Raw genomic sequence first — 26,978 nt, 5'->3', positions numbered from 1 at the left:
CACACAATGGTTTGACCTTCCTGCTGTACATTAGGCAGAGCAGGGTTTTGTTCGTTTGCTATCACTTTCCTTCGGCTCAGTGCTCAGGTTCGTAAGTTCAGCCTCGTCTCCATGGTGCGACTGCAGCCTCTTAAGGCAGAACAATTCCCCCATCTCCATGACAACAAACAGCCTCATGAAGAGAAGCCATAGTTCTGTGGCTTCCTAATGGTTTGTGGATTCAGTTGTTGTTGTTTTAGTCGTTTAGTCGTGTCCGACTCTTCGTGACCCCCTGGACCAGAGCACGCCAGGCACTCCTGTCTTCCACTGCCTCCCGCAGTCTGGTCAAACTCATGCTGGTAGCTTCGAGAACACTGTCAACCACCTCGTCCTCTGTCGTCCCCTTCTCCTTGTGCCCTCCATCTTTCCCAACATCAGGGTCTTTTCCAGGGAGTCTTCTCTTCTTATGAGGTGGCCAAAGTCTTGGAGCCTCAGCTTCAGGATCTGTCCTTCCGGTGAGCACTCAGGGCTGATTTCCTTAAGAATGGATAGGTTTGATCTTCTTGCAGTCCATGGGACTCTCAAGAGTCTCCTCCAGCACCAGAATTCAAAAGCATCAATTCTTCGGCGATCAGCCTTCTTGATGGTCCAGCTCTCACTTCCATACATCACTACTGGGAAAACCATGGCTTTAAACATGGGAAAACCATGTGGATTCAGACATAACAGCAAATCCCACTTAAACTGGGTTTGAAAACCAGCTTCAACCATGGTTTAATTTCTTGATGGCACCCTCCCAAGCCATGGTTTATATATAGTGGTACCTCGGTTTACGAACTTAATCCGTTCTGGAAGTCCGTTCTTAAACCGTGACGCGCTTTCCCTAATGAGGCCTCCTGCCGCCAGTGCCCTTCCACCATTCGGATTCCGTTCTTAGACCGAGATAAAGTTCGCAAACCGGGACACTACTTCCGGTTTTGCGGAGTTCGTAAACCGAATACAGTGGTACCTCGGGTTAAGAACTTAATTCGTTCTGGAGGTCCATTCTTAACCTGAAACTGTTCTTAACCTGAGGTACCACTTTAGCTAATGGGGGCCTCCCGCTGCCACCGCGCCGCCACAGCACGATTTCTGTTCTCATCCTGAATCAAAGTTCTTAACCTGAGGTACTATTATGGGTTAGCGGAGTCTGTAACCTGAAGTGTCTGTAATCTGAAGCGTCTGTAACCCGAGGTGCCATTATTGTTCGTAAACAGGGCTGTTCTTAAACCGAGGTACCACTGTGTGTGGATGTAGATTCAAGCATAACTCCAAACTATGGTTTTAGAAACCATGGTTTGGCATGATGTCTAAATGTTCCCCAGGAGGGAGGGGTAGCGTTTGTAATATTGTATTCTTTCTCCAACATATGAAACCCTTTGGAGTAGCCTTTGGGATCCTACCCAATGCCTTTCTAAGAGCACCAGGTTCTTTTGTGCTTGTGATGTGTTTAAAATGGCCGATTCCTCATCGGAATGATTAATTCCTCATTTTAGGTGAAGGATTGTGGGTACTGTAGAAATTAGACTTTTTTCCGAAGTATATAGTATGGCGCCTGGTACCTGGTAATATGATGATCCTTCACCTCGTGTTGCAAGAGGCTGGAGATCAGGATGAGGAAGGTGATTTGGCTATGTAGTGCCATCAATGTACATATCAATAGCAGAAAGCAAACGGGCAGGTCTCTGCCCCATGGAGCTTACAGTGTAGATTTTGCCAATGAAGGTTGGGGGCGGGTGGGGAAACAACAACAGTGTTGACTGTGTGTCAGTACCAATACAGGTACTTAAAAGTGTTTTTTTTCCAGGTGTCAGAGTCTCCTGTGAAGTAAATCAGTTCTGGCACCACAACACTGGTCTAAAACAAGCTTTTTGCTATTGCTAAGCATATGTACAGAAAATCCTGATGGATTGAGTCAAAGAGTCTGTCTGATCCTGAATCTTATTTCCAAGAGTGCTGTTAAGGAAAGGGCTTGAAGGCAGCACAGGAGGTGATATTCACATAGGGAGAAATATATATATACTGCCTCCTAACATGGTTCATTTAGCAATCACAGCTTATGTCAGAGGTGGGGACCTCAGGGTCAGGGGCAAAAATGCAGCCCTGTGGTCCTCTCTGTCTGACTTGTGGGATGCTCCAAGGCCACACCCTTCTCTCCAGGGTCCCTTGCCTCTGGCCCCGCCCACCACTGCCATGTGCCCATCACATGGTTGTTCAGAAGGGAGTGAAGCTATTGGCTGAAAAGCGTTCCCACCCCTGGCTTATGCTGTATCATTTGGGAAAGGAAACTTCATTTTCCTCACATTTCTTCAGTGAGGGGTCTTTAAAATACATTTTTGGGTGTGAAGAATTCAAATCTGTTATTTTTGTGATTGGGCTTGGTAAGTCGACATTTTGATGAAGCTGCTTTTAGAAAAAACCCAAGTATTTTTAATTTTACTTTCTGAAAATGATAAATAATGATAAATAATAGAAATATTAATAGTAATAATAAATATGATAATATAACTGCAAGTACTTGGCAATAGTTTTAAAGGATCTCTATGCAATTTTATATACATTTAATTTACCAAGCAAAACTAAATGGTATTAATTAACTTAAATAGCTTTTGAATTGCCAAGTTGCAACTTTTAGCACCCCTCGTTTTTGGAAGTTGAAAGCTGAAAAATTCCACACGTCCTATGTTGAGGGCCATCTAATTCCTCATTTTAAGGTCTTGTAACACAGTGCCATTGCCCCAATTTGTGGCAGCAATTTCATAGGTCAATTATGAATTGGATTAGGAAGGTGCTGTCTTCTGCCATGTCCTGACTCTACATCACTGGATAAATCCCAATTTCTACTCTTACAAAAAAGGGAGAAAATCTTCTCTCTATCAACCTTCTCCAGACCCTGAATAATTTTATAAACCTCCCTCATAATCCTTCCCTTCGCCATCCTTTTCATCCAATTCAGAAGTCCTAAATTCTTTAACCTGTCCTCACAGATAAATTTCTCCAATCCCCTGATCATTTTCTTCACAACTTTCTCTATGATGCTGTTTTCAGGATTGCGTTACTAAGAACAATGCATAATGCTGCAAACATAGCTATGGTAATAACTTTTATGATACCTGCAGTTTTATTGTACATTCCTTTTCTAGCAAGCCATAGCATAGAATTGGACCTTTGTGTAGTTGTCTCTTCTTAACATTGATGTTCTTGATGAACTAGTTGTGGAACACACCACATATTTAAAGCACATGTCTACCACATTACCCCAATGTTGATGCTGAATGAATGCCAAAGGGTTGGTGAAGTGTTGCCTCTCATTGCAGAAGCCATGCTGCTTCTTTCACAGCAAGGCTTGTTCTTCTTTCATTAGAGACATGTTTAATTAGAGAAAAATCCTTACTGACATTTGTTAAGGATTGAAAATTTCTTATGGATTATGCGTGAAAGAGAAAATGAACTTGTAATAGCGGGATTTGAAGATTGAAAAAATACTGGTTTATAGAAGATAGAAGGGTTGGATTTTAAGGAATGAATATTATATATAGCTGCAGGACAAAGAGCTGAAAGTCCTTTTGCTCTATTCTATCTTTAGCTTTTCCCTTCTTTCCTTTTTCTCTCCCTTTCCCTTTTTAAAGTTCTGTCATTTTCTTGCCTTTTTTTCTTTCTGACTTTGTTCTTTTTAAAACTAAGTTTTATCTTAGTATATTGTAAGAAGATACTTTTTATTGGGTATGTCTTTTTATATATCTGTGAGTAAGTATCCATAAATAAGTTAACAAAAAAGAGAGGTTCATTCTTCTTTACCTTTAATATTGCTTTCTACTCATTTCCCTGCAAGAGAAGGTAGCTTAAATGCTGTGTGTAATTTGCTGGCTCCTCTTAGGTATCTCTTTTTAAAAATGTTTTTAAGTGACTACTTGCACATTCTAATTCAGAAATAAATAATTTCGCACCTGAGCTCTTAAAAACCTTTCTGGTGTATGCTGTCCAGACTCAATGACTTGCGAGTAGGAAATTTGTAAATTACTCTTTGAACATCATATTTTGGCCCCTTTCTTCAGATGCCCTCCTGAAAGTGTGTGTGTGGGGGGGGACCAGGTTCATGCAGTTTTTTCCTTCCAAAATCTCCTGCATCGAAGACTGATGCATATAAATCAAATGGTGTCTCTGCAATTTCCCTGCCCTAACACTTCATCTACCCCCTTGACTGGTGCTATTTAAAGATTTTTTATTTATTCTTTGCTTCAGTGTTGTCAGCAATATGCTCTTCAAATTATTTGTTTTGCAAATAATTATTATTTTTTTACTTGTTAGTAGACATTGCATTGGAAGACAGGGAATCTCTTTACAGTGGTACCTCGGGTTAAGTACAGTGGTACCTCGGGTTACATACGCTTCAGGTTACAGACGCTTCAGGTTACAGACTCCGCTAACCCAGAAATAGTGCTTCAGGTTAAGAACTTTGCTTCAGAATGAGAACAGGAATGGTGGGGTGGTGGCAGTGGGAGGCCCCATTAGCTAAAGTGGTCTTCAGGTTAAGAACAGACCTCTGGAACGAATTAAGTACTTAATCCAAGATACCACTGTACTTAATTCATTCCAAAGGCCCATTCTTAACCTGAAACTGTTCTTAACCTGAAGCACCACTTTAGCTAATGGGGCCTCCTGCTGCTGCCGTGCCGCCGCCGCGCAATTTCTGTTCTCATCCTGAAGCAAAGTTTTTAACCCGAGGTACTATTTCTGGGTTAGCGGAGTCTGTAACCTGAAGTGTCTGCAACCTGAAGCGTATGTAACCCGAGGCACCACTGTATATAGAGTTAGACCATTGGGCCATTTAGCTCAGTAATGTGTACACTGACTGGCAGCACCTTTCCAAGTTTACAGACAGCGGACATTCCCAGCCCCAGCTGGAGATGCCAGCATTTGACCCAGGGCCCTTCTGCATGGAAAACAGACGGTCCAACACGTTTTGGCCTCAGAGCTGCTGCCACCCCTTGGTTTACAGCTTTTGCCAGGTGATGACTCTGCTTGTTTGTGCAGTATCAATCTCCTAACGAGCCAGCCCTTTCCCTTGTTTTCCAGTAGTGCTGTCAAAAAACGAATCCCTATCAGTAACGGTTACGTCCATAAGTAAGCGCTTTCATGTATTTCTCCTGAGCAGAGATTTCCGCCCGCCTTAAGAAAAGCAAGAACTGTAAATCCACTGTGGATCTTGCATAGTGGCTCACTGGGAATGTGATTCACTTCCCTTAGAAGGCCATGCCTGGACTTCTGCTGGTGCAATGGGGCTTCCCACCGCCTCTCTTCTGGGTTGAAAGCCAACAGAAACATATATCGTACGTCAGGCTGTGGTTGATCTAGCCCAGAAGCATCTGCCCTGACAAGTAGCAGATCTTTAGGGGTTCAGACAGGAGTATTTCCCAGCTGCATTTAGGAAGGCCAGATACTCAACATGAACATAAGAAGAGTTCACTGGATCAGACCAGTGGTCCATCTCATCTAGAATTCTGTTCTCACAGTGATGTCTTGGATCCTTTGCATGCAAGACACATGTTTTCTCTGTGAGCTGCAGACCTCCTCCTAAGCAAGGGTGTTGGTAACCATCTTGAGGACCAGCTCAGAGCAGAAAACAACCAAGAGCAGGCAACAGAATATTGTAGTGAGTTACAGGGAGCAGGTCTGTCTTCAGATTCAGGACCCTGGACAGCTCTTGGGGACTGCAGAGGTTGGTCACAAAAGCTTTTCAGCTTTGATTTTTAAAAAAGTCTCTGGCTTAAGCACAGAATCATAGAATTGGAAAGGACCACAAGGGTCATCTTTTGCCCAAAGGAATCTTTTGCCCAATGAGGGACTCAAACCCACATCCTTAGATTAAGATGCTGTATCCAGTGAGCGGATGGTGTTGTGGGTTAAACCACAGAGCCTAGGACTTGCCGATCAGAAGGTCGGCAGTTCAAATCCCCGCGACGGGGTGAGCTCCCGTTGCTCAGTCCCTGCTCCTGCCAACCTAGCAGTTCGAAAGCACGTCAAAGTGCAAGTAGATAAATAGGTACCGCTCCGGCGGGAAGGTAAACGGCGTTTCCGTGCGCTGCTCTGGTTCGCCAGAAGCGGCTTAGTCATGCTGGCCACATGACCCGGAAGCTGTACGCCGGCTCCCTTGGCCAATAAAGCGAGATGAGCGCCGCAACCCCAGAGTCGACCATGACTGGACCTAATGGTCAGGGGTCCCTTTACCTTTACCTTTATCCAGTGAGCAGCTGTTTTGCATTTCCAATGGTTGCATGTTTATTTCTCAGTGGCTGCATGGCAACTCCAGATCTGTAGACACAAGCTGCTGTCTCTTCGACCGGGAGCTTTCGGCACCAGCATTCTCAAGGGCTGGGGGTGGCCCCATCTCCTTCCCCTGACAGCTTGAGGTGTACTTCAATAGGTCTCCCTCCAGAGGGTCCCTCAAGCAGATCCTCAGCTGTGCTTCCTGGGGACGCTGCCTGCTCTGCACGGTCCTCAGCCTGCAGAGTGTCTGGTCCATCCTCGGAGGACTCAGTGTCTGGTACTAGGTCAGGGCTCAGCACAATTCAAATGAGTGAATGAAGAAAGATTGCTTACAAAATCAGGATGCTGCATGGAGGAGAGAGGAGTAGCATTGACGGGGTGGGGAAATAATAATAATAATAATAATAATAATAATAATAATAATAATAATAATAATAATAATATACCCCACCCATCTGGCTGTGTCTCCCCAGCCACTCTGTGCATGTTTATCCTTACAAGCCACCTCTTCTTATATTTCTGAAGGAGCTACATAAAAAGTTTCCAGTCTGCAGTTTTTACAAATGTGTGCATTTTAAAATTCTGCTAACTGATTAGGGTTTTGGTCCATCAAAATGTTTCCAATGAATTAATCGGCTGAATTCTGCAGCTCTGCAGAGTTTTTATTCTGTGAACTGCTCTGAGACCCCCAGGTACAGGGCACTGCATATATTCAATAAATAATAATAATAATAATAAAGAATCAGCATGTAAAGACCTCACGGTCCTGGCCTTGAAGGATTCAGTGATAGAACTTTGACTAGATTAGACATGGAAGTTTTACCCGAAGTCAAATCCGAAACAAATTCGGATTGAAACATTTGAGAAATTTCGAAGTAAGACAAAACTGTTCTAAGACCAGTCAGGTTTTCCATGGGTGGCAGCAGCTAGCACACCATGAGTTTGTCACTCAATTTTGCCATGTTTTCCTAAAGCAAAACCCAATTTGGCTAATTTGGCATTTCCTCCATGGACAAACCTCTGCGGGATTTCAGGGGAAGATGAAAAGAGCTTTAATAAGACTAGGAAATTTTCCCTGGGGAATTCTAGGCGTCGCTGGTCTTCCCTGAGTCAGAGACACTAAGGAAATAAAAGAGGCCAAAAAAAAAAAAAAAATGAAAGAAGGTAGATGACAACAAACTCCTTACATGGAGAAACTGCCAGCATCAATAAGAAGTTCTTCAGTCGTACACAGGGATAGATGCTTGAGGCGTACAAAAGCTATTCATTATTCATTCATTTGGCTGGCAGATGTTGTCAGCAGCTTCTCCTTCCCAATCTCCTGTGCATACATCTCCCAGCCACAGGTTTTGATTCCTTGTCGGATCTTTGCTGATGCACCTGAATTAACAGTCACCCCTTTCTTCTCTTCCTTCAAACAAACGCACGCCATGTTCCCCCCGCTTCAAAGAGGGGAAGGCATCTTCAGAAGAAAGGGGGAAGTGTCAACGATAAGATGACAAACGGGAGCTTCTGAGTCAAAATAAATGCTAACGGATCATTATATAATTAGCCAAGAATTCTGACAGCGGGTGGTGGGAAGATCTGTGCGTTGCTGTGTCATCTGGGTAGGCAGATGTTTAAAAGCTGGGCTATTCGAGATGCTTTTGTGAGCTGAGTGGTAGATTTCCTGCATTGGACCAAGAATGCAGCTCTTCATCTGTCCTCAGAATTCACCAAGACACACTGCTCAGTGTCCCCAAATGTTTTTGCATGTCTGGAATGTGCCCTTGGACTCTTGCTTGTCTGTGTACCGTATTTTTCGCTCTATAAGGCACACCAGACCACAAGACGCACCTAGTTTTTGGAGGAGGAAAACAAGGAAAAAAAAATATTCTGAATCTCAGAAGCCAGAACAGCAAGAGGGATTGCTGCGCACTGAAAGCAGCAATCCCTCTTGCTGTTCTGGCTTCTGTGATAGCTGCCCAGCCTGCATTCACTCCATAAGACGCACACACATTTCCCCTTACTTTTTAGGAGGGAAAAAGTGAGTCTTATAGAGCAAAAAATACGGTATGTAGAAACCAGTCTGCTTTGTGTGGGTATGTGAAGGCCTGTAGAAACTAGCCAGTTGTACAAAAGGAACATTTACATTTGTTGCTCACTTTTGCCCATAGCCCTACTCACCGCAGCCATGTGGTCCCCCAGGAGGTTAGTTAGAAGGGGCCTCCAGACTGAAAAAGTTTCCATACCCCTGAACTAGTTCACCTTTGAGGTCATTTTCAGTGCTATCATTCCATACCCAAAAGAGCTTCTCCACCTGCATTGTTCAGCCTGGACACTGAGGTCCAGCTCTGAGGGCCTTCTGGCAGTGACGTTACAGGGAACCAGGCACAGGGCCTTTTTGGTGGTGGCGCCCTCCCTGTGGAATGACCTCCTATCAGATGTCAAGGAAACAAACAACTCTCTGACTTTTAGAAGACCTCTTAAGGCAGCCCTGCATTGGGAATTTTAAATGTGTGATGTTTTACTGTGGTTTTATAATTTTCTGGAAGCCGCCCAGAGTGGCTGGGGAAACCCAGTCACATGGGCAACATACAAATTAGTAGTAGTAGTAGTAGTAGTAGTAGTAGTAATTCCTAAGTAAACTCACTGTTCAATTGCCACCTGAGGCTTACAAGGAGCAGGGGTTGTTTGGTGGTGGCTCTCTTATTGTGGAATTCACTGGGGAGACTCACAAGGGTTGCTCTAATTTAATTTGCAACAGATTGGTTCACAATAAACTTTTGTATTGCTAGGACTTTTAAATCTTTCTCTTCTTGCTCCATTTTAAAATTAATAATACGAATTACAAAAGCAGCAGCAACAACATTTTATAGTTATTGAGATTTGAGCATATTTTAGATTTTTGTTTTAAACTTTTACAGTTACCCGAGATTCACGTATGCTACCTTGTGGGTCTGTTTGGATCAAAAGGGGTTAGGAATCGAAAGCCCATTCAGCAGATACTCACATGTCCATTTTGTGCTTAATAGCTTGGGGAAAACTCTGAGAAAGGCTGAACTTTTTAACTCTCAGCTTGTGATGAGCCCTGCAAAGCCCTGGCAAGACCTGTTGCTGCCCGCCCCAGCGAAAGTTTCCAATATTGTCCAAGAGCAGTCGTAACTAGCCTTAAGCTTACAGGATAGGGACAGGACTATACTGTAAGCAGTTCTCCAAGCATGTTGGAGTTACATTCCCGCTGGTAATTTGTGTTGCAGAAGGGCTTGTTCCCTGAACAGAGAGAAGTAGTTTGTGTAGGCAAGTGGGGAGCCCCCTTTAAAAAAAGCCACATTTTCCCTGCTCTCCAGCTCTCTCTTCAATTCAGACCAAAATATCTAGAGTTGAAGCTCTGGGTCTGGCTGGAGTCTGGACGATACCCCACATATCAGCTGCTAGACAGGGAGGCTGAGCAGCCTAAAGAAAGCCCCACTGCACCCCTGGTCTCTTTGGGGCCTTCTCCGCTCTCAGTGACGTCCTCTTTGGACTCACCAGTTCTCTTGATGAGGATTCTATTTATTGATTTGTTTCCTGGCGTGGCACGCATATGCAGTTGCACACAAGCAGAACGAGTGTAAGTGTGGAGGGGGGCGTGGGATACCTATCTATAGAGACGCTTGTCCAGAGCAAGTTTGGCTGGAAACACTCCAGTTCATCAGACTAACCACCTAACCCTGGCAAAACAAGTGCACCTTAAGCAAAGGGTTAAGGGCAAAGGGTTAAAGCAGGGGTAGGCAACCTAAGGCCCATGGCCACAAGTGGCCCACGGGGGTCGTTTAACCAGCCCACGAGCTGCCCCTGAACCGAGCCGCTCACTTGGTGAGCACTAAACTAGTGCAGCATGGGGACTCGCTTCTGTGGCACTGGAAATCACGTCTCTGCATGCGCAGATGGTGAAAATCGTGTCTGCGCAGACACAGATGCCGGAAATCATGGGCGCGATCACTCAGTCCAGCCCATGGAGGGATCTCCGCTGGAGTGAACCAGCCTATTTGAGGTAAACCTTGCCGACCCCTGGGTTAAAGGCATTTTGGCAACCAGTAAACCTCGCTGAATGAATTTCAATGGACTTAGCCAGCCTGGCTTTGCTAGGCTGGGCTGTTCGGCTCTGTTTACACAACTGTAATTATTTACTCCAGTTGCAACTTTGCCAAAGAGCTCATTACTCTTGTATTTGCAGTGGCAGGCTTTGTTGTCCCCATTCCAGAGTCTGGTTTTAACGATTTGCCTTCCCTCTCCACCCCGCTCTTTCTCTTCCCAGCTATTGACCTGTTATACTGGCGTGACATCAAGCAGACAGGCATCATGTTTGGGAGTGTCCTGCTGTTGCTCTTCTCCCTGACCCAGTTCAGCGTCGTCAGCGTGATTGCGTACCTGGCGCTAGCGGCTCTCTCCGCCACCATCAGCTTCAGAATCTACAAGTCAGTCCTACAGGCTGTGCAGAAAACTGATGAAGGCCACCCATTCAAGTGAGTGCTCTGCAGTTATTACCCAAGGCACTTAATTTTGCCAGCAAAACTATTGGCAAAACCTATTTGGTGTTTCGCAACTTTCTGACTAGTTGCAGGACCTTAGCCAGACCTAGCAGAGTACACGCAGAATCCACGGAAGCAATTGGCAACTTGGCTGCAGACAGGATAGACGAAGCAGGAACCAGGAACTTGTAGTTAGGTGTTTATTATATACAGTGGACTGTTTACAGGAACAGAACACGGATCTTTTGCTAGCTCTCTCTCAGTGGCGTAGCGTGGGTTGTCAGCACCCGGGGCAAGGCAAGTAATTTGCGCCCCCTAACCCGTGGATTTGCGCCCCCTAACCCGTGGATTTGCCCTAACCCCAGATGTTGCGCCCGGTGCGGCTGGCCCCCCCTGCACCCCCCACGCTACGCCACTGCTCTCTCTCACACGACTCACAACTCCTACACTGACACACAGAACTCTGAACCTCTGAACTCACGAATTAACACATTCCAGTTAGTGGGCCATTAATTATCACTCCCTTGAGAGAGCTTGACCAACCAGGGAGCTGTCTCCATGCCTCTGTTATCACCAGGCAGACTTACTCCTTCAGATTGCCTTCTGGCTGTCTGCCAAACCTTAATTGATTCTGTGTGAGTAGCTGCACGTATTCAGATTCACAACAACAACAAATTGCCACTGCGACTTCCCCACTCCCTGCTTGCTAAATCCAGGTGTCTGGACACCACTTGCCTGGTGGGAAGGAGACACCTGAGGCCGGCCTCCTGAATCTGTGGGGCTGCTTGCCTTGTGTCATTTCATGAGCATGTGGTTCTTGGTGTATATGTTGTGCTTTGAGCACGCTAACAGAAAAGCAGGGCAGAAAATCTGCTAAATGCATAGTAGCTCCTGCACAAGTTTGCAGACAACCAAGCAATGCAAGAACTGGACAGATTATCAAGGCTGTTTCTCCCCATGGACCCAATTTCCACCTTCTTACCTGCACCTTTCCCCTCCTCTTAATGTCCTCTTCCTGTTTCTCAAGGCCAACTCTTGGGGAGGCAAGTGGACAAGGTGCTTCTGTCAAGGAAGCAACAGTGGCTGGTCAGGATTCTCTAGATAGGGAAGGGCTGAGGGGTGGTGTTCAAAGGAGGCATGGGGTAGTGTATCAGGGATCTGAGAGGTACGAAAAGATCAGGAAAAGCATCATTAGAGTTTATAGAAAGGCTGTGGGTAAAGATAAAGGTAAGGTAAAGGACCCCTGGACGGTGGAGTCCAGTCAAAGGTAACTATAGGGTTGCAGTGCTCATCTCACTTTCAGGCCAAGGGAGCCGGTGTTTGTCCACAGACAGCTTTCCAGGTCATGTGGCCAGCATGACTAAACCGCTTCCGGCACAACAGAAGACCGTGATGAGTGCCGGAACACACAGAAACGCTGTTTGCCTTCCTGCTGCAGCAGTAACTATCTACTTGCACTGGTGTGCTTTCAAACCGCTAGGTTGGCAGAAGCTGGAACACAGCAATGGGAGCTCACCCTGTTGCGTGGATTCGAACCGCTGACATTCCGATTGGCAAACCCAAGAGGCTCAGTGGTTTAGACCACAGTGCCACCCGCTGTGGGTAGGTTCTGGTGGTTGGAGAACGCAAGACAATAGGCTTTTGGTCTGGAGGAACAGTGAGGCGGAGAATTGGGTCCAGTGGGCATGGGGGCAACTTCAGGTTGTGGCAGATTTGCGGTTCTCAAAACAGTTTGCAAGCCAAAACACAAGCTATCCTTCATAAATCATTATCCGAATTATGCAATGCATTTCCCCAACCAGAAATGTATGTGAAAAAAATCATGTATTAGGGGAAAGTCTGCATAGAATGCATTTTCTGTTATTTTCACCATTAGGAAAAACTGTTTGCATAAACGTATTTAGTATGTTAATGTTATGTTTTGAAGTAGGGTAGTAATTTTTTCTTTATTTTATTGTTTAATCTTTTTGTAAACCGCTTCGAAGGTTGTTTTTTTTAGGGGAAAAAACCAAGCAGTGTATAAATTTAATGAAATAAACAATAACTTTTAGAAACATGCATGTTAGGCAAAATTGTGTGCCTTAGGAGAAAAACCCAATGAGATGTTGGAAAATTAATTATGTGGAAATGTGGTGAACTGAAGATTGGAAAAGTGAGAAACTGAAATAAATTGAAATGGACAGAATTCTCCACCCTTAGGAGAAAGTCATATTATGGTCTGCATGTGCCCCGTATAGTCTGCATGTTTCTGTCTGCAGTCCAAAGATATGCAAGGAAGGGGGGGGGAGAAGAGCCCAGTGGGGGAACACCTTGGCATTAACACTGGTGTTTTCATGATCTGAGTTACGCTTTTTCGACAGAAGCTACTTGGAAATGGAAATGTCGCTCTCCCAGGAACAGATTCAGAAATACACAGATTGCCTCCAGTCGTACGTGAACAGCACAGTCAAAGAACTCAGGCGGCTTTTCCTGGTCCAGGACCTGGTGGATTCCTTAAAAGTACGTGGGCGGCAAAAACTAGAGGCTAGCCAAACTTGGGGCCTCTTGGGTTTCCAGATCAGTGGCTTGGGAGGCTTTCAAAAGGGTAAGGTAAAGGTACCCCTGACCATTAGGTCCAGTCGTGACTAATTCTGGGGTTGCAGTGCTCATCTCGTTCTATGGGCCGAGGGAGCCGCTGTTTGTCCGCAGACAGCTTCCGGGTCATGTGGCCAGCATGACTAAGCCGCTTCTGGTGAACCAGAGCAGCGCACGGAAACGCTGTTTACCTTACCTTTGACGTCCTTTGAACTGCTAGGTTGGCAGGAGCAGGGACCAAGCAACGGGAGCTCACCCCGTCGTGGGGATTCGAACCGCCAACCTTCTGATCAGCAAGTCCTAGGCTCTGTGGTTTAACCCACAGCGCCACCTGCGTCCCTTTTCAAAAGAGAGAGTCCTGCTATTACAAATGGAGTGGAGAGGGCAGCACTGATTGCAGCTATAACAAAGGCGGCATTTTTTCATCTCCGCCAAGCTAAGCAGTTGGCTCCTTACCTCTCTCGCCCTGACCTAGTCACTGTGACCCACGCGACGGTCACCTCCAGACTGGATTATTGTAACTCGCTCTACATGGGACTGCCCTTGAGACTGACCCAGAAACTCCAGCGGGTGCAGAATGCCACGGCGAGACTCCTTACGGGGTCTTCGCTGTGGGATCACATTCACCCGGTGCTATACCAGCTGCACTGGCTCCCGGTGGAGTACAGGATCAGGTTTAAGGTGCTGGTTTTAACCTTTAACGCCCTATACGGCCTAGGACCCTCGTACCTACAGGACCGCGTCCCCTGGTATGTCCCATGGAGGACCTTATGGTCTTCAAACAAAAACATCTTGGAGGTCCCGGGCCACAGAGAGGTTAGGCTGGCCTCAACCAGAGCCAGGGCTTTTTCAGTTGTGGCCCCGATCTCGTGGAACGCTCTGTCACAAGAGACTAGGGCCCTATGGGACTTGACATCTTTCTGCAGGGCCTGCAAGACAGAGCTGTTCCACCAGGCCTTTGGCCAAGGCACAGTCTGACCCCCTCCTTTGGTAATCCTCACAGAACTCTAGCCCAATGGTTGCCATTAATTTGATTTGAACTGATTTTATAATGAATTGATTTTGGAATGCTGTATTACTTTACTGTTTTTAGCCGCTCTGAGCCCGGCTTCAGCTGGGGAGGGTGGGATATAAATAAATAATAATAATAATAATAATAATAATAATAATAATAATAATAATTATTAATTCTTCTCTCATGACACCAAAACACAGGGTCACCCAATGAAGTGGATTGGCTCAGAGCAGCCAAAATAACTCCTTTGTGCAAGACATAATTCACATACGGAATTTACTGCTTCTGGGGTGGGAACCTCCTTGGCTGCTGTGAGAACAGGATGCTGGACTAGATGGGCCTCTGGGTTGATCCAGCGGGCTCCTCTTGTGTAATGAAGCACGCCAGGCCTCGCCATCTGGCCCGTGAGGCTGCTTTGGCCAAGCCAGACATCAGGGACTGGCTGGATGAGGAAGAGTGGTGGGTGGCACCCACCCAAGAGCCCTCCCAGGGAGAGCACAGAAGAAGATGACTTAGATCCCGGATCCTAGCGGTGGGACACTGAAGAGCAGTCTAAAGAAGGGGCGAACTGGGAGGTGCTAGAAGCAGGGGGTTTGAGCGAAGAAGGAGAAGGGGTCAGGAGAAGGAGGCCTTCCCAAGACAGGCTTAGAGGCTGAGTGTAACAGTGTGAGTGCAGACTCAGAGAGAGATCATCATCATCATCATCATCATCATCATCATTTATTTATACCCCGCCCATCTGGCTGGGTTTCCCCAGCCACTCTGGGTGGCTTCCAACACAATATTAAAATACAATTATCTATTAAACATTAAAAGCTTCCCTAAACAGGGCTGCCTTCAGATGTCGTCTAAAAGTCTGGTAGCTGTTGTTCTCTTTTAGAGCCAGTGTGGTGTAGTGGTTAAGAGCAGTGGATTCGTAATCTGGTGAACCGGGTTTGATTCCCTGCTCCTCCACATGCAGCTGCTGGGTGACCTTGGGCTAGTCACACTTCTCTGAAGTCTCTCAGCCTCACTCACCTCACAGAGTCTTTGTTGTGGGGGAGGAAGGGAAAAGGAGATTGTGAGCTGCTTTGAGACTCCTCAGGGTAGTGATAAAGCGGGATATCAAATCCAAACCCCCCTTCTTCTTCTTCTTCTTCTTCTTCTTCTTCTTCTTCTTCTTCTTCTTCTTCTTCCCCTCCTCCTCCTCCTCCTCCTCCTCCTCCTCCTCCTCCTCCTCCTCTTTGACATCTGGTGGGAGGGCGTTCCACAGGGCGGGCGCCACCACCGAGAAGGCCCTCTGCCTGGTTCCCTGTAACTTGACTTCTCGCAGGGAGGGAACCGCCAGAAGGCCCTTGGAGCTGGATCTCAGTGTCCGGGCTGAACGATGGAGTCAGAGGGGTAGAGAGGAGTCAGAGGTTGCCCTTGCTACCCAGCAGCAGGACAGTCCCAAGCTCTCCTGGCTCTTCTCCCCCTCTGACACCTCACTCGAGGAGAGCCCTGCATGTTGCTGAGCAACAGAGGGTGTCGTTGGGCTAAAACTCCCATCATCCCCAGCCGGCTTGGCCAGTCGTCAAGGTCCTGGGAGATGATGTGGAGACTCAGGGCTGAAGAATCCTGGTTTAGAGACCTGATGTAAGATAAATACACAGATTTTAATTCAGAAGAAGGAGGCCATTGTAGACTGTCTCCATTCCCTTGTTCCTGCCCTAAGGGCTGGAACAGGCCTGTTCGCAGTGGAGTAGGGGGTGCTTTAAAAAACCCTGAGTGCATTGCACACATGTATTTTGGGAATGTGCCCATGTGAGCTAATTACTTATTGATTTCTTCCAAGGCAGTGTAGAATTAAAAATAATCTATGGGAAAAGGGCCTCTGTAAATCGGTTAATTGAAACAAAGATAGTATAGATACAGCTGCATGCAGTCTGCGGTTTGGTTTGGGTTTGGTTGTTTTTTAAAAAATGTTCTGAGGAAGATGGTGAGACACACATCCCAGTCAGGGATACACAGATATAGAACTCGTAAAATAAGCATTCAAATTTGTAACAGCACTTTGGGGGTTTTGTTTTAAGGGTGGTCCCCAAAATGAACTAAATGTCAAAGAAACACAAACATATAACACAGAAATCCTACTCCTCGCCTGCCTTTGGGATTTGATGTTTTCACACACTGTTATGTATGTCTATATTGTTTAGTTGTGTTTATGCTGTGTATTTTATTAGGAATATTATTCATTTCTTGTAATAAAAGGTGTTTTTTTAAAAAAGACATGTTTTGCACAATTCACTCTTAGTTGTATAATATCAAACGACATTTTAGCCCAGATTTAGGTAAATAAATCTAGGGGGATAATGATCAGGAAACTGAAATAATAAAGCTAAGTTTTCCAGAGTTTTCTGTACCATACATTTAAAGCACATTAAGTGTGCATTTAAAGTACATCACTTCCTCCAAAGAAACTTGGGAACTGTAGTTTACTAAGGATGCTTGGAAACACAGCTATGCAAAGGAAAACTACAGTTCCCAGGATTCTTTGGGTAAGTTATGTGCTTTAAATGTCTGTTGGATCTGCTATCACTTTTCTGTTGCCAATATAGTGTGCTTGTGGGAGATGTAATTACTGTCTTTCTAATTTAGTTTGCAGTACTAATGTGGCTATTGACTTACGTTGGAGCGCTCTTCAATGGCCTAACTCTTCTGATAATGGGTAAGGTCCATCATTTATTTTAAGAAACCTTTTTTGAAATTAAGCAGCAGTATCTCTTGGGACAAAACAGCTTCATCAACTCCATTGAAATATGTTTTCCTTACAATGTCAATTGTTTCCTGCTGGCCTGGTTCGCACAGAATGCTAAGCCATGGTTTGTTTTAATCCGTTTCAAAAGAAACAAACCACGAGTTAACCATAACTTCTCTCAAAGACAATCAAACAAACCACCGCTTGTTTCCCCAAAGCTTGTTTTGTTTTCAAGCTGCTCTGGCCTCGTGTCTTTGTAGCTTGGGGGGGGGGGTAGCCAAGCAAAGCTGGGTTCACACATAATAGTTAAACCAAGGCTGGTAAGACAACAACCATGACTTCAAATTAAGGTTTAATTTGTAAACAAACCAGAGTTTAGCCATTGGGCAGGATTTGCACATAATGCTAAGTCATGGTTTACTAAAGCACACGTCAGTAAACCATGGATTAGTGTTATGCGTGAACCAGACCAATTATAACTTCTTGGCTGGTAGTCCTATAGAGACTTATTTGAGTTCTCATTCAGAAAACTACGCCACTGTGCCTGCACCATGCCAACCTCCCTGCTGCTTCGCCCCTCTTAATCCCAGTAAGCATCAGTGGCACAGCTGTTGGGAGGTCTGGTAAGTGCCACTGCTCCACTATGCCACCCTGACTGGGCTATACAGATATATAGTCTGATCTGGTATAAGGAAGCTTCCAGTGTTCCTTTTTTCCAACTATTGAGATGAAGTATCTCAGTTATTGTAAGAACCAGCCCAGGGTGTCCCCCGAGCTTGTGGGGGTGCCCGATATCTGCATGAAGCCCGGGGTGCGCTGTGCAGCGTGCCCCAGGCTTTGGGATGCAGGCTGCTATCCGCAAGCCTTGGGAGCCCGACGGGAACTCCCGCGGAGCTCCCAAGGCTTGCGGAGAGCTTCCTGAAGTCTGGAGAGCGAGAGGGGTCGGTGCGCACCGACCCCTCTCGCTCTCCAGGCTTCAGCGAAAGCCTGCATTTGCCCCATAGGACGCACACACATTTCCCCTTCATTTTTGGAGGGGAAAAAGTGCGTCCTATAGGGGAAAAATACGGTATTCACTTCTTCTGCCTCTTCTTTCAATCGGGAACACAATTCACAGTGAACTCTAGGCACAAGAAAGATTTGCAGCTATAAAGATGATGAGCCTTCCTAAACTTTCGTTCCTATTTCAGGGTCTCCCTCAGAAATGTATCAAAAATGCTTGGAAAACTTTATTTAATACATATGTTTTGCAAAAGAAGAAGGAAAAAAGACTATTAACTCTGGGAATGTAATGCTCTTTCTTTTTCCTTCTCTCTAGCTGTGGTCTCAATGTTTACTCTACCTGTCGTATACGACAAGTACCAGGTATGTAGAAGGCCCATTTTGCAGTTGTTTCCTTAATCCATAAAACCCAGTTAGGGAGGTTGACCTCCAAAAGAGGAATCAGGCAGTTGTTAAAGAAATGTTGAAAGGCAGTAGTCCTTTCCCCAGCAGCCATGGGGTTCATGAACAGTTGAGATTGTGTAGTTTCTTGGAGACCTTTCAGCCATCATGAAGGAAGCTGCGGTGAGCATCTTTTTCAGAGAGCTGATGGTGTGATGAAACACAATAAGCAATATGCACGTATCTATTATATCTGCTGACAAACAAGTTTTTCAGTTTCCTATTGTGCCTCAAACACCCATAAAAGTCATTTGATTAGAGACAAGAAATTAATGGAACAATTTCCAGAAGGGTTGCCACAGGGCTGGATTAACCATTAAGCAAAATAAGCACATGCTTAGGGCATCAAGAAAAGGGACGCGGGTGGTGCTGTGGTCTAAACCACAGAGCCTAGGGCTTGCTGATCGGAAGGTCGGCGGTTTAAATCCCTGCAACGGGGTGAGCTCCCGTTGCTTGGTCCCAGCTCCTGTCAACCTAGCAGTTCGAAAGCACATCTGAGTGCAAGTAGATAAATAAGTACCGCTCTGGCGGGAAGGTAAACGGCGTTTCCGTGCACTGCTTTGGTTCGCCAGAAGCGGCTTAGTCATGCTGGCCACATGACCCGGAAGTTGTCTGCGGACAAAACGCCGGCTCCCTCGGCCTATAGAGCAAGATGAGTGCCGCAACCCCAGGGTCGTCCGCGACTGGACCTAACGGTCAGGGGTACCTTTACCTTTACCTTTTAGGGCATCAAGAGAAGGAGGGCACCACAGAAATTTTCCATTGCCGGATTTACCATGGATCAGCAAGTCCACTTTTCAGTTTACAAATACTGAGAGAAAATTGTGTCTATATTAATTAAAGCATGAAAGCACAAGATTCAGCTGTAAGCTAGTAATTAACTTGTTCGTAGCATGGAATAAAGTAGAAGCATATGAAAATAAACATTATCTCCCATAGGTATGAGCTTTCGTGTGCATGCACACTTCTTCAGATACGTGCATGCACACGAAAGCTCATACCTAGAACTAACTCAGTTGGTCTTTAAGGTGCTACTGGAAGGAATTTTTTTATTTTGTTTTGACCATGGCAGACCAACACGGCTACCTATCTGTAATTATCTCCCATCTTACTGTAGGTTTCATTTCACTGCGAAGAATAAAAAGTTATTTTACAGCTTATTATTGTTTATATTTTGAATTAGATCTACATCAGGACACCAAAACATGGATAGCTCAGTTGGTTAGAGCATGGAACTGTTAACGCCAAGGTTGCAGGTTCGATCCCTGTTTAGGACGGCTGCGTATGGTTGGACTAGAAGATGCCCAAGAATCCCTTCCGACTCTACAATTCTATGATCCTATGGAAATCTTTTAAGTGCTTAGGGCAGGCATAGGCAAACTTGGCCCTCTAGATGTTTTGGGACTACAACTCCCAGCATCCCTGACCACTGGTCCTGTTAGCTAGGGATGATGGGAGTGTAGTCCCAAAACATCTGGAGGGCCGAGTTTGCCTATGCCTGGCTTAGGGCCTCTAAAGGTCTTGCTCCAGCCCTGGGTTGCCATTTTAGGGTGCAATCCTAATAAACTCTGCTGGTGGAGCTATATGCAGCAGGGCTGTGGTAGAAGGTTGGGGGCCTGAGCAGCCCTCAGGCCCATTCTGTACATCGCTGAAGGTTTGATCAAAGGGAAACCATTTTTGATGGGGCAGTGTACATGTCAGGGGCCACCAAGTGAGTGTCGATACAGTGAATCCTTCCACGTTGCGGCTACTCGTGTGGAAACTGTTTGCGTGCTGGAGCTCACTCTTGGGGCTCAGCTAGTTTTGTTCTCTCCCTCACATACAGTATTTTTCTTTTCCAGTACTTTGTGGTGGGCGGGTTGGAGAAAAGTTAAACTGCATGGTTTGCATGCTGGACATGAATAGCTCACCATGAAGCAACACCCACTCCGTGGAGTGATTCAGAAGGGTCGCCATATGGTGGCTGTCATGTGCAAAGTGGCCTCAAACTAATGATTGTTGCATCTGTTTTGCAAAGATAGGGAAGCGATGAGATGCGCTGGTGAGCAATGCATAGATAGTTTGGAGAAAGTGTTGGCTGCTAGCCATTTGATGTGGGTTTCTTTCTTTTAAAAAAAGATTTTCTATTTATTTATTTATTTGCATAATCTATAAAGGCCAAAGACATTTTGCTGTCTGAAGCGGAGCCCGAATGCCTCGCTCCCCAAGCTTGGGAAAACGGTTTAACAAGTTTTGTTGCACTATTCCAACACCAGATCCTGCCCTCCAGTCCTGGCCCCATTGCATCCCCCCACCTTGAGAGAACACTTGGCTCTGTTTTTCCTAATGCAATCTATAGGTCTCAGGGAGAAGTTATTCTTGGCAGTGGGGGAGTGTCCCCCCCCCCGTTCCCCCTTTTTTAAAACTAATTATTTTGTCCCCAATTGCGCACAAATTATTACAAAATGGACCGTGGGCAAATGGGCAGTATAACTATAATGTATGGAAGAATTTTTCACTCAGGGATTATGACCAAAGTGTGTGTTTGATGAGAGCTGTAAGCCGCCCAGAGTGGCTGGGGAAACCCAGCCAGATGGGCGGGGTATAAATAATGGAATGATGATGATTTAGCTTCATCAGCTCTGGAGAACACCTCTGTCAAATGTATAGATTCAAGCCCTACAGTGGGCAAAAGATTCCTGCATTGCAGGGGGTTGGACTTAATAATAATAATAAATAATAATGATAATAATGATAATAATTTATTATTTGTACCCTGCCCATCTGGCTGGGCTTCCCCAGCCACTCTGGGCGGCTCCCAACAAAGATTAAAAATACATTAAAATGTCACACATTAAAAACTTCCCTGAACAGGGCTTCCTGATGATCCTCAGGGTCCCTCCCAACTCTTCTGTGATTCTTCCATGTTGATGCCTCACTGATTTCTCTCCCCCATCCTCCTCTCTTTTCAGGCACAGATTGACCAATACTTGGGGCTTGTGAGGACCCACATAAATACCGTCGTGGCGAAGTGAGTCTCCTAACGCAATGTTTTCCTAGAGGGTCAAGTTACTGACAGCTATACAGTAGGGACGGTTCAGGGCAGAAGGGTCAAACCCTCCCTTGGGGTGTCCACAAACAGCCTGCAGCTCGCCTCTCCAATTGTATTCCTCAGTTATATATTTTTCAGGTTGCAGAATATTACAAAGGATTAATCTTGCCTGATCCTCTCCTGTTCTATTGTTAGGGAAGATTCTCGTATTGCAAGAGACCGCCTTCTTCCTCACAGACCTTCTGGAGGGTTCAGATCAGCAGAGAGAGCTCTATTGTTAGTTCCACTGCCCTTGGACATTTTGGGAGAGGTAGCCAGGGAGATGGGATTTGCTAGGCCAGCCCCTAAGCTGTGGAAATCCCGCCCTGCCATGGTCTGTCTGGCACCTTCATTGTACAGTGGTGCCTCGCAAGACAAAATTAATCCATTCCGTGAGGCTCTTCGTATAGCGGTTTTTTTGTCTTGCGAAGCAAGCCCATTGACAGCTTAGCGGATTAGCGCTATTAGCGGTTTAGCGGCTTTTAGCGGATCAGCTGATAAGCGGCTTATCAGCGGATCAGCTGATAAGCGGCTTAGCGGCTTAGGAAAAGGGGGGGAAAGGGGGAAAAACCCGCAGGAACTTGCAAAACATTTCGTCTTGCGAAGCAAGCCCATAGGGAAATTCGTTTTGCGAAGCGCCTCCAAAACGGAAAACCCTTTCATCTAGCGGGTTTTCCGTCTTGCGAGGCGTTCGTCTTGCGGGGCACCACTGTACAGCTTTTGCAGTATTCTGAAGACATATCTCTTTACCCTGGCCTTTGACACCTCTCACACAAATACAACCCCCCAATTCTTCTGGTGTAAATTGTTTTAACTGATTTTAATATTGCCTTTCTTTATGTTGTTGTAACCTGCCCTGGGACCTTACGATGAAGGTCAGGGTAAGAAATCGAAATAATATTAACAGTACCAATTTATTTATATCAGCTATGGAAAAATGTGGTCTTCCCCTCTATGATTCTGCATTGCAAATCCTACACTGAGCCTCCTTCCCTGTATATCAAGGCAGTGTTTTTGAAATGGGCCTGTCAGGATTTTTAAAAGGCAGAATCAGACTCCTCGCCATGTGATTAATGTGAATTCCAGTCCTAGCCAAACACACTCGCTTAGCTTTTTCATGCCCTGATCTGGTCTTTCCAAATCTCTGCGGAGCTTTTCACTGGGCATGCGGTGAGGGGCTTTCAGAGATTTAATCAGGCAAACCACTGTCCTATTTTTGGCACCTGGTAATAGTGTTTTTGTTTAAGCAAGGCTACCCAAGTATCCAAAGTTGACATGCACATTTCTGTGTAGAGGGGGAGAGAGGGGGGGATATTTTAACTGCTGGTTTTATTTGTATTTAAATATTTTCAGTCAACTTCTTTTTAACTTCTGACTTTTATTAATCATTTTAAAGCACCTTTTATGTTTTACGCAAACCACTGAGAGGTTCTTGCAATTAATTGGTGTACAAATTAGGTTAAATAGAAGGGAAAATACAAAAAGAGACTGCCTCTTTTCATGAGTGAGCGCAGCCTAGCTGAAAATGTTTCTAAGTGAAAGGAGCTGCACCATATGAGCACTGTCTAGCAGAGAAAATGAAACACGCTGTGGAGCGGCTTGTCTGAATCAGTGTTTAATTCTCTCTTTTTAATCTCCCCTTTTCATCTCTAGGATCCAAGCAAAAATCCCAGGCGCAAAGAGGAAGGCTGAGTAGAAACAGCAGCAAGAATTCCTCACCTACAGGCGTGAATGATGAGGGAGTCTGGGATGAAAACAGCTCTGTTCTTACTTTTTACTTATAATTTATTGTTCGTCTCTCTCTCTCTCTTTCTCTCTCTCTGGGTGAAGGCAGACGTAAAGTAGAAAGATTGCATAGAGAGTGTCCCTCAGCCGCAGTGCGATCCTAATTTCCTTCTGGCTTCATCACAACTAAAATGGCAGGCACACATGCCAGTGAATGGAACACTGGTTCAGCTGTCTGTCTGACTCTCCTCCCTCAGGCCCTGTTGCTTCAGGTTGGCTGTCCAGCTTTTTCTTTTTAAAAATAAAAACAAGAACTTCACTTGAATTTTCAGGCACTTTGGGGTTTTGTTTTGTTATTTTTAAGTGCAGAAGTACTCCAGGGATGGGGAGGGACAAGTGTCTGGGTGACGTCATAGGGAGCCAGCCAATTGGCACTGCCCACAGCCAACTCCCGCTTCAGAATTGCAGAACTCTTTTCCACCCAGAGCTCGACCCTGGAAAGGAAAGGGACGTTTGGACTGAACGCAGCTGAGGTGCCCGTCGGAGGGCTCTAAACATGGTACATCTGCCTTCACCCTTCTCTCTCTTTCAAACACCATGATCTCAGAGATGTGAAACAACGAAGCAGCTGTTTTTTTTCTCCTCTCCTGCTGTTTCTGTTCTCTCTTAGACTATTTGCAATCACGTGTGTCAAGCACTAAAGTATAGTAAAGAGAAAAAGTGTTCTAAGTGTGGTTTTTGTGTTGCTTCTCAAGTGCATGATGGTGAGAGCCTAAAAATACTATTGAACTTTCTATTTTTTATTTCCTAGTGCTTCTCTTACTACTTCTTCTTCTTCCTCCTCCTATTGGCATTGCTTCAATAACTTTTAATGTTACATGTCGTTAGGGCTTTCCTGCTTAGTGCACTGATGCGGTTTTGCTTCTATGTCCACTGGGTTTGCTGGTTGAGTTTATCTTTACTAACTTATCTAGAATCGTAGACAGACGTCCTTAAGTGTTGTTGTGTTTTTTCCAGCACAAGTAATGAAAAACGAAAGAGAAACCGGTAATGATATGGTATAAGCCGTTTTGTATAACTCTCTAAAAGGAAGAGAAAAAAAAAGAATCAAGCAAAACCGACCCACCCAGTAATTTTTTTTTTTGTTCTTAAGGGATCAACAGGCTGATCAACATGTATGGGAATTGAAGACTTCCGGCTTGTAACATGTATCACAAATTTGTATGACGTTCTCTGTAGGACTTAATTATGGACTCTGAATATTTGCACTTATGTACTTGATACCGAATGCAGAAATAAATGTTACTAAATGTAAAAAAAAAAGAGGTCCTCTTTGCCATTTTAATCACAGCTGTCATCCTAGTTTCATACTGCGTATGTAGTAAAAGGTCCTCTTAATAATATGACTGCAGCAATGCCTTCCACTTCACATCACTACTGACACTGCTTAGGTTCTCTCTGAGAAATGGCTCTTCAGTAGCCTTAGCAGGCTGTAAGTTCATCTTGGCAGCACTGGAACTGGATAATACCTTTCAGAAAAATCAGCTTTCTGTTGCATAGGAAGCAGTGGTAGGGAAACTATAAACAGTGCCAGCAGCTACCATAAATAGTGGCCTGGTTTGCATGAATTGTTAAACTATGGCTTAGTGCTCCAGAGATGAGCCTCTATGAGCTTGAATCTCTGGCTCATGTGCTCCATTTCTCCCCCTCCTATGCGGTCAAGACACAGACTTCTGCCAAGTTTAATTCTGCTTTTCAAATAATCTCAGCATGAAGTAGAACCAGGCATCCTGGTTTAAAACAAGCAGTAGTTAAACCATGGTTTGCAGTTGACATGTTTAACAACTGACCACTGTTACACCTGACTAATACATAACACTGTGTCAAGATTATTTAAAATCAAACTAAACTCAGCTGAAGTCCTGCGCACAAGGAGAAGGCAATGCACAAGCTGAGGGCTTGCTCATGGAGGCTCACTTTTGCGGCACTAAACTATGGTTTAGTGTTATGTGCAAAGGCAGTCCATGAGAGCACTCAAGGCAGAATCAGTGCAGGCTCCCAGAGCCCTAGGAACTCACTATGCTTTTGCTTCCAATCCCCAAGACAGCCTGTTTCAAAACGATCTTGGACTCTAGGATCGTACCTGCAGTCACTACCGTTAAATTGCCTGGAAACATTGTACATTCTGCATGGCTCAATATAGCCAAATAGTTCTGGAGGTTTTTTTTGGCTGCAATGAAGTGGCAACTTATGGTTCATTTAAGTACAGGGAGGACTGGAAATGGAGCAGAAGGAACCAGGAGATTCTGAGGGAAGTCTTACGCTTGTTAAGGCTCTTCTCACAATGGAGCATTTATATGGCTCCTCCCCTGTATCAAATCCAAAGCCAAACATGGCCTGATTTATCCCTAGAGCTTTGCCAGAAGACTGAATATCTACCTACTTCCTCCTCTGAATGTATTCCCCCCATACCGAATAACGATCTCACCCAGATTCAACGCTTTAGGAGCGTTTGTTTCTGAATGGTTTGTACAGTTTGTAGTAAGGATCTCGCTCCGATGGAAAGTGTGGCAAGTAACGGGGGGGCGGGGGGGCTGGTCCATTAGTAAAAATGGAGCACCGCTCCAGCAACCTCAATCTGCCCTCAACCAGCCTCTGTACTCCTGCCTTTTAAATTACAATCCAGTCCATGTGGTGGCCTTGGCTGGGTTTCCATTGAAGAATTTAACAGGGGAGAGAATGGTACCAGTGGGGATTTGGAATTAGGTGCCTCCACTCTCAATGGCTCTGTCTCCACCTCCTGTTGATTTCCCTGTCTTCTGCCTTGCCAGTCCCAATGGGAACCAGCCAACACAGTCAAGCAGGGAGCAATTTGGGTATATTGAACTTCTGGAAGCAAAGAGACAGATTATTTTGGCCCGCTAAGAATAGGGAAAGGTATATTCTCTGCATGCCTCGCTGAAGATCACTCTGTTTGGCTGCCTAGTTTCTCCATCTCCAGATGTGTTCAGTGCTGAAGATACATATAAGATTTTTTTTTTTAGGACTGGGACAATGGTGGTTTGAAAATGGTTACAATTCCCAGCGCCCTTAACATATTACAGTCTTCAGAATTTTTTGAGGGATGCCGTGTGCTTTATATCTTTGTTGTGGGTATGAATGCAATCGCGGTGTCACATGCAAACATGTTTCTTTTCTGCCCCAGGATGAGCTCTACAAAACACATCCTGCAAGTTTTCCAGATGGCTAATTTACATCAAGAAGCGGGGGGGGGGGGAGGTGTATGTGGGCAGTGTTTATTAGCAACTAGCTAATGATGCCACCGGGACGCGGGTGGCGCTGTGGGTAAAAGCCTCAGCACCTAGGACTTGCCAATCGAAAGGTCGGCGGTTCGAATCCCCGTGGCAGGGTGCGCTCCCGTCATTCGGTCCCAGTACCTGCCAACCTAGCAGTTTGAAAGCACCTCCGGGTGCAAGTAGATAAATAGGGACCGCTTACTAGTGGGAAGGTAAACGGCGTTCCGTGTGCTGCGCTGGCTCGCCAGATGCAGCTTGTCATGCTGGCCACGTGACTCGGAAGTGTCTGCAGACAGCGCTGGCTCCCGGCCTATAGAGTGAGATGAGCGCACAACCCTAGAGTCTGGCAAGACTGGCCTGA

General features: G+C 45.4%; 1 protein-coding gene across 4 annotated transcripts in view; it reads left to right on the top strand.

The window, feature by feature from the left end:
* The window catches only part of RTN1 (reticulon 1), a 142,130-nt gene extending 117,717 nt beyond the window's left edge, over nucleotides 1-24,413 (top strand). For 2 of the 4 annotated variants that reach the window (XM_081860713.1, XM_081860716.1), the window contains 6 exons: nucleotides 10,565-10,772; nucleotides 13,139-13,277; nucleotides 16,984-17,053; nucleotides 18,402-18,448; nucleotides 21,478-21,536; nucleotides 23,250-24,413. In XM_081860713.1, the coding sequence (XP_081716839.1) occupies nucleotides 10,565-10,772; nucleotides 13,139-13,277; nucleotides 16,984-17,053; nucleotides 18,402-18,448; nucleotides 21,478-21,536; nucleotides 23,250-23,292 (566 nt within the window). In that variant the 3' untranslated portion in view covers nucleotides 23,293-24,413. Of the gene's footprint in view, nucleotides 1-10,564; nucleotides 10,773-13,138; nucleotides 13,278-16,983; nucleotides 17,054-18,401; nucleotides 18,469-18,530; nucleotides 18,922-21,477; nucleotides 21,537-23,249 lie in introns of those variants that run through there. The other 2 variants (XM_081860714.1, XM_081860715.1) reach the window with 2 other exon arrangements.
* The last annotated feature ends 2,565 nt before the right edge of the window (nucleotides 24,414-26,978 follow it).

Source organism: Podarcis erhardii, assembly GCF_964252035.2.
Source record: "Podarcis erhardii genome assembly, chromosome: 1".
NCBI classification, from domain to species: Eukaryota; Metazoa; Chordata; class Lepidosauria; order Squamata; family Lacertidae; genus Podarcis; species Podarcis erhardii.
The sequence above is the reverse complement of the archived record's forward strand: the minus strand, read 5'-3'. Positions and strand labels throughout refer to the sequence as shown.